Genomic DNA, 8351 nt, shown 5'->3' on the forward strand with positions numbered 1-8351 from the left:
TTACTGGTCAATCAAAATAATTACATTCACCAGCCATTTGATATAAAATAATATTATCTGTATTTTCAAATTCTAACACAACGTCTAATATTGAAGTTCTACAGATCATTCAGAGATGATATTACTAGGAATTGTATGTAAAAAATGACTGTAGGATCAAAAACACATTTAAAATATCTTGAATTTTTAAATTTTATATCTGAATTATACTGTGTATGAGTTTTCTACTTGAACTATTACCAAATGTTTATAGTAACACATCTCACATATTAGTTGCTCATTTTTTCTATATAACAATGTTGTAAAGTACAGAAAGTGAACAATGATAATTGAGGTGTGATAAATATTTGGTTATAGTTAAGTTAAGATAGAAAACTCACACGCCTTATAATTATCATATACTAGAATTAAAAAAAAATAGTTTAATGTTTTTTTACTATTACTGTATATTAATAAACTCTCAAGACTCAACCCTTGAAAAATCATTTTCTTGAAGGGCCACATATATAGTGAGTGTCTACGGATTGTTTTTTAAAATCAAAGACAAATAAGATCACATTTTATGAAAGTAATACATGAAATATAAATTGTGAGTTAGCCCAAATCGCTTGAGCCCACTTCAAAAAATTCAGCTAAGACAGTAGCAATAAATAAAAGAAATTGTATTCTCATGATAATTGCCCAAATTCCATGTGTCCCTTTGACTAGATTAATATATGATATATGATACCAATGACTTATATATTTGGTCAAATTTCATTTTAAAACCGAAGTTTGATTATTTTTATTTTATACAACTATTAAGTGATATAACCGAAGTAAAATAGAATATGACTAAGATAAAAGTATTTTTTGAAGAAAAAACTTAAAATACTTTTGTAAATAATTATCATGCTTTTACTAAATTTGTTTCAATGTTGACTACACATAAGGTAAATGGGTGATTTGGGAATGTAAAATATGAGGAAATAACTTAATTATTTAAGAAGAAATATATAAAATTTATAAATATGATTGGAAGCCGAAGAAGGAACTAACTTAATGTTATTTCTATATATGTTAAAGATACTTCAGATAGATAATAAGGTAAGAAAATTTATGTTTATTCCTATTTTTCTTCAATGTCATTCCTATATATAGGTATATATTCACTTGCATTCACTTCAAAAATAAGAGTAACAATTATTGAAGAAATTAAAATGGCCTCTCTTTTTACTTCATACCTTCTTCCTTTAGTACTTGTCGCAAACATTTTCAACTTTCAAACCTCTTTATCTGACACAAGAGCAGACGAGGCATTAATAGCAGGTATATGTAGACAAGTACAAGATCCTCCATTTTGCTTAAACACTTTTAGAAAAATTTTAGTCCATCCATATGTCCCTGAAGAAGTAACACGAGCTACTATTGCACAATCATTACAAAATGCTGAAAACAACCATGCTTTCATAGTGGCAGCTAAAGCAGCCGCAAAAGACAAAGAGACGAAAGACTTGTATGCTATTTGTGACGTTGGTTATGGATTGATGATAACAATTCTCAAAGATGCTGCTCAATCATTAGCTAAAAAGAATTATGTTGTCTTGGAAAATGACCTTTCAAAGTGTCCCAGATTTGTTAGTGATTGTCAAACTGCACTTGGTAGCAAGACGACACCTGATATGTTAGATAGAAGTAGGAAACAATTCGATCTACTAATAATGTCAAAAGCTGCTGAAGCCCTCATTAAGAAATAGCTGCTTTATGGAATTGTTAAAAATTGATTTATCTTTCTTAAGATAAATAGTAGCTAATAAATATGAGATTGATATTTCAATAAATTATTCTTATTTTTCAAGTGATTTATTATATTATGTTATTTTCATATGAGCTTGTATGTTAGAATTATCAATGGTCAACGATCAACCTCCAATATGTAAGGAAGATATAATATTGATTGTACCAAAACTTTGGACTTTTATGTAGGCAAGATTATTTGAAGCTTGTTTTATTTTTCTTTATGGATTATTCAACTTAATCTCATGATCATATATATCTAAGATGATGATATTTGTCTTAATACATCATATTTCTTAATGATATTAGATTACATAAACAAGATTATATATGTTTCATGATCCGTATAGAACTAGTATGCTTCAACAACCTAGGACTCTTGAACTCTGTGCTCCGATAGCAAGTTTGCAACTCCCCGAGCCTACACCCTGGGCTGGACTGACACTCTAGAATAATTTTTGGCCACAAGCGAAACCTTGGTATGGCTTAACTCTTAGCAAAAGATTAAGTCATGATAAAAGCACTTTTAAAAGTAAATTTTAGCTCAATAGATAACTTGGAATGTTTTAAAAATAAACATTCAACTAGCAAAAATGGCAACTCAAGTATCAACATAACAAATGAAAGTGAGAAGCCTCATGAACTAATAATGCCTAACTACTATGAATCCTATAATAACTGAGATGGACGTCGAGACAAGACCCACGACATCCTAATGAACTAGAATAATAAAAACTATAAAAATGGGATCATTTGAAAGTAAGGAGGCTCATCAAGAACTCTGAAGTTCAACTAGATCAACAAAGCACTAGATGCTAATCGTGGTTATATGTATCTGCATCATAAAAGATGTTGTCCAAGTGATGTCAGTACATTGAATATACGAGCATGTGAGGGAAATTCTATAAAAAGAGATAAGCTTGAAAGGGAACTGAAGTAACTTACCTCGTCTCAACTCAACTAATTTCAATGCAAAGCAGTAATATTAATGAAATACAAAGACAAGCTTTAAAACATGTAGATAACAACTATGTGTATTATAAAATACAACTATGACTTACTTTGTATATGAAAATACTAGTAACTGTGCGTGAGAATCTCTACTCGACAACCATCACTATGAGCTATTTGATGATACATCATCTTGCCTCATGTCGTAAGGGTCTTTCTATACTTTGCCGGGGTATAAAACCTACTACTAAGTGGATTCAATAATCTATGATAAATGATTTAAGGAATCATCTAAAAAGTATGATCCTTTTTTACCTTTATTGGCTACACGATTTAAGGAGACTCTGAATTATCTAAACGCAAACTCGATCCATCTCGGTGCTCAATACTACTCCCATAATCTAACTAGATAATATGTATAAAAACATAATTCTTTATTGTTACTCAAAAATTGGTTCAAAAGCTCTCTTGGAAATTGGTGCTTCCTATTTTGTTTAAAAATGAAAATTTTTACAAATTGAGAATACTTAGTTCCCATATAATCTTTTGGAGAAAAATAACTTCACTCGTACTCTTACTCCACTCAATGCTTAAGTCTTAAAACATGTTTAAAGCATTTGTATAGACTTTTGAAAAGACTCTAAGAACTCTCTGGATTTGGCTATTAACTTTACTTGAATTTTGATTAATAAATTCAAGATTATGGTTCATATTTATGGATGATTAATAGATGTTTAGAAGTCATTTAAAGTATTTAGAATTTACAAAGTGATAGAACACTAAGGACTTAGACAAGCTAAATGACGAAAAATGGGTCAGGGCAGGCGACCCTGGCGTACTGCTGGCGCATGATGCTAGCCCATAAAGTTCGGAGACTCCAAACTGTCACACTGCTGGAACGCCGCCTCAGACCCTCTGACGGATCTATGGCGCGCCACGCCAGCCATACCAGGGTGATCCCAACGAATTTTCAACTAGTTTTCTAACCTTAGTTTGTCAAAATTCAATTATTTTCTCAATTTCTCTTTAGATTTAATCACCCAATACATGTACACAAGAATCTACACAAAACAACTCATAAAGTCAATACGATTATCAAAAGAAACTCGTCAATCTCATCTAACTTCTTGAACAAAAAGAAAATTCAAAAACACAGATCATGAACATCAAACTTTCATTTTTTAGGATGAATTTACGCAGAATTATCATGGTTGACAAGTTGGTGAACGAACCCAACGCTATGTGAACTCACATACCTCTTTAGGGATCAACCCTTGGCAAAATCTGCAACCAGAATCTCAAGAACTTGACGAATCTTCACCTTTATCCTCTTCTCTCTTCTTGATCTCTTTTTTAAAAACCCTAGTGTGAATTGTAATTGTGTAAACCGAGTCAAATAAGTTTGTACCCGTAATTAATCACTAAAAATGAATTAAGTCTGATAGGGTAAGGAAAAGACTGAAATACCGCTCTTATATCTAGGTAACTATACTTAAACGGATAGCCCGACTTCAAACAATCATATGCCTCTCATACGAGCTCGAAGATTATCAAACTTGATGGCTTTGTGAATAGGATTGCAAGTCCTTTCATTTGATATCTTGTAGGTCCCTAACTCATCATCTACCCAATGTTATGGTAGTTTGAATTTTGCTAAAACTTATACTTAGCCTAAGTTGCCAGAATATTCAAATTTACTCTTACAAAAAATAGTTCTTTCTAATTCTAGTTCTTCAAATACTGGGGTGTTAATAGGGGCTAGTCTCGGGGAGTGACAGTAAGTTTCTGTCTTTTTTTTGTAAACTAATTGTGTATTAAAAGTGAAAAGTCTCACTAACTTATTTAATATATATGAGTCAAGTGGTATAGAATATTAATTACTTTAGACATGACCCATTATTGTCAACTAATTAACTATTTAAAATAACCATCAATTACCAGATCGTAATTAAACAAATAGTTTAAAATTTCAACTTAAAATTTAGGGAAAGGTTCTTTTTTGGAAGAAAGAGGATTAGTTTTGAAATGACCTAACATGTTGTTACAACTATGAAAATTTATCGCGTAAAGTCATTAAATTTTATTTTGTATCAATAAAATCAATAAACTTTGACATTTGGCTCATAAAGTCATGCTCTCCAGACACTGAATTATCTCATTGGATAAATACAACATTGTTAGTCAATTTTAGCAGGCTAAATTGTCATATTTAACCCCTAAAACATCATTTTACATATTTTTTGAGAATTTTTTAGAATTATATTGTTGCTCGATAAAAATTTGAATTGATGGTACTACCATGTTTATTGAAATTAAACTGAGGGTCTATTTAAAATATAATTTTTAACAACTGAAGTAGCGGTAAAACTAATGTATATATCTTTTTGCAACTTCCCTTATTCTTTTGATATATTATTATTGTTGTACTATGATTACCAAAATAAAATTAATTCAATGAGTTATAAGAAATAACTACAGAAATGATGGTTTTTCTCAAATTGAAAATAATTCATTTTTAATGAATAATATTGTTAAATACAGATTGTTTGAAGGCATTAAAACTACTCCAATTAAATTTGATATTTCTTCATTTTAACATGCCCCATAGAAAAAAAATTATTTTAAAAAATTAATATAATAAAAGCAAGTGACATATTTTACTGGTCAATCAAAATAATTACATTCACCAGTCATTTGATATAAAATAATATTATCTGTATTTTCAAACTCTAACACAACGTCTAATATTGAAGTTCTACAGATCATTCGGAAATGATATTACTAGGAATTGTATGTAAAAAATGACTGTAGGGTCAAAAACACATTTAAAATATCTTGAATTTTTAAATTCTATATCTAAATTATACTGTGTATGAGTTTTCTACTTGAACTATTACCAAATGTTTATAGTAACACATCTCACATATTAGTTGCTCATTTTTCCTATATAACAATGTTGTTAAGTACAGAGAGTGAACAATGATAATTGAGGTGTGATAAATAATTGATTATAGTTAAGTTAAGACAGAAGACTCACACGCCTTATAATTATCATATACTAGAATTAAAAAAAAATAGTTTAATGTTTTTTTACTGTTCCTGTATATTAAAAAACTCTTATGACTCAACCCTTGAAAAATCATTTTCTTGAAGGGCCACATATATAGTGAGTGTCTACGAATTGTTTTTTTAAAATCAAAGACAAATAAGATCACATTTTATGAAAGTAATACATGAAATATAAATTGTGAGTTAGACCAAATCGCTTGAGCCCACTTCAAAAAATTCAGCTAAGACAGTAGCAATAAATAAAAGAAATTGTATTCTCATGATAATTGCCCAAATTCCATGTGTCCCTTTGACTAGATTAATATATGATTTATGATACCAATGACTTATATATTTGGTCAAATTTCATTTTAAAACTGAAGTTTGACTATTTTTATTTTATACAACTATTAAGTGATTTAACCGAAGTAAAATAGAATATGACTAAGATAAAAGTATTTTTTGGTGAAAAAACTTAAAATGCTTTTGTAAATAATTATCATGCTTTTACTAAATTTGTTTCAATGTTGACTACACATAAGGTAAATGGGTGATTTGGGAATGTAAAATATGTGGAAATAACTTAATTATTTAAGAAGAAATATATAAAATTTATAATTATGATTGGAACCCGAAGAAGGAAATAACTTAATGTTATTTCTATATATGTTAAAGATACTTCAGATAGATAATAAGGTAAGAAAATTTATGTTTATTCCTATTTTTCTTCAATGTCATTCCTATATATAGGTATATATTCACTTGCATTCACTTCAAAAATAAGAGTAACAATTATTGAAGAAATTAAAATGGCCTCTCTTTTTACTTCATACCTTCTTCCTTTAGTACTTGTCGCAAACATTTTCAACTTTCAAACCTCTTTATCTGACACAAGAGCAGACGAGGCATTAATAGCAGGTATATGTAGACAAGTACAAGATCCTCCGTTTTGCTTAAACACATTTAGAAAAATTTTAGCCCATCCATATGTCCCTGAAGAAGTAACACGAGCTACTATTGCACAATCATTACAAAATGCTGAAAACAACCATGCTTTCATAGTGGCAGCTAAAGCAGCCACAAAAGACAAAGAGACGAAAGACTTGTATGCTATTTGTGACGTTGGTTATGGATTTATGATAACAATTCTCAAAGATGCTGCTCAATCATTAGCTAAAAAGAATTATGTTGTCTTGGAAAATGACCTTTCAAAGTGTCCCAGATTTGTTAGTGATTGTCAAAATGCACTTGGTAGCAAGACGACACCTGATATGTTAGATAGAAGTAGGAAACAATTCGATCTACTAATAATGTCAAAAGCTGCTGAAGCCCTCATTAAGAAATAGCTACTTTATGGAATTGTTAAAAATTGATTTATCTTTCTTAAGATAAATAGTAGCTAATTAATATGAGATTGATATTTCAATAAATTATTCTTATTTTTCAAGTGATTTATTATATTATGTTATTTTCATATGAGCTTGTATGTTAGAATTATCAATGGTCAACAATCAACCTCCAATATGTAAGGAATATACAATATTGATTGTACCAAAACTTTGGACTTCTATATAGGCAAGATTATTTGAAGCTTGCTTTATTTTTCTTTATGGATTATTCAACTTAATCTCATGATCATATATATCTAAGATGATGATATTTGTCTTAATACATCATATTTCTTAATAAAATTAGATTACATAAACAAGATTAGATATATTTCATGATCCGTATAGAACTAGTCTGCTTCATCAACCTAAGACTCTTGAACTCTGTGCTTTGATACCAAGTTTGCTACTCCCTAATCCTACACCTTAGGCTGGACTAACACTCAAGAATATTTTTTGGCCACAAGCGAAAAATTGGTCTGGGTTAACTCTTAGCAAAAGATTAAGTCATGATAAAAGCACTTTTAATAGTAAATTTTAGATCAATAGATAACTTGGAATGTTTTAAAAATAAGCATTCAACTAGCAAAAGTTGCAACTCAAGTATCAACATAAAAAATGAAAGTGAGAAAGCCTCATGAACTAATAATGCGTAACTACTATGAAGCCTATAATAACTGACATGGATGTCAAGACAAGACTCACGACATCCTAATGAACTAGAAAAATAAAAACTATAAAACTGGGATCATTTGAAAGTAAGGAGGCTGACCAAAAACTCTGATGTTCAACTGGATCAACAAAGCACTAGATGCTAATCGTGGTTATATGTATTTGCATCATAAAAGATGTTGTCCAAATGACGTTGTTTTAACTAAAGTTTCGGAAAGATATTTATTTTATAGTTTTTTTACTCTTAGAGTCACCACTTAATTTTTAAAGAAAAATCAAGAAAGTTTTTGTTTTCAAAAGACTTAAACTGAAAAATTAATTTTTGAAAACTTAAAAGGGGTTTTGGGGATTCCTATTAACGTCTTAGGAAGGTTTTGAAAGCACCGAAAACGTTCGCTAACTTGCGGTTATCCGACAACTAATTTAGCTTGGCTAAAAATCGTTTAACTTAATTTTCATTATGAAATTTATCACAAGTTGTTTGAAAGTTAAGTATTTTAATTTATTATCTAAGTA

At 29.6% G+C, this 8351-nt stretch overlaps 2 protein-coding genes across 2 annotated transcripts; both read left to right on the forward strand.

Annotated features, from left to right (window-relative positions):
* Positions 1-1199: 1199 nt before the first annotated feature.
* On the forward strand, positions 1200-1736 carry LOC107016846. Its single transcript, XM_015217186.1, has one exon. The coding sequence runs from the start codon at positions 1200-1202 to the stop codon at positions 1734-1736; it is 537 nt and encodes a 178-aa protein (XP_015072672.1).
* Positions 1737-6584: 4848 nt separating this feature from the next.
* On the forward strand, positions 6585-7121 carry LOC107016847. The gene has a single exon (XM_015217187.1). It carries the CDS (start codon positions 6585-6587, stop codon positions 7119-7121), a length of 537 nt encoding a protein of 178 aa, XP_015072673.1.
* The last annotated feature ends 1230 nt before the right edge of the window (positions 7122-8351 follow it).

Source organism: Solanum pennellii, chromosome 4, assembly GCF_001406875.1.
Source record: "Solanum pennellii chromosome 4, SPENNV200".
Taxonomy (NCBI): Eukaryota; Viridiplantae; Streptophyta; class Magnoliopsida; order Solanales; family Solanaceae; genus Solanum; species Solanum pennellii.

Bases quoted from the DNA above. Each gene is read 5' to 3' on its own strand.
- LOC107016846 (XM_015217186.1), top strand. From the start codon at position 1,200: ATGGCCTCTCTTTTTACTTCATACCTTCTTCCTTTAGTACTTGTCGCA.
- LOC107016847 (XM_015217187.1), top strand. From the start codon at position 6,585: ATGGCCTCTCTTTTTACTTCATACCTTCTTCCTTTAGTACTTGTCGCA.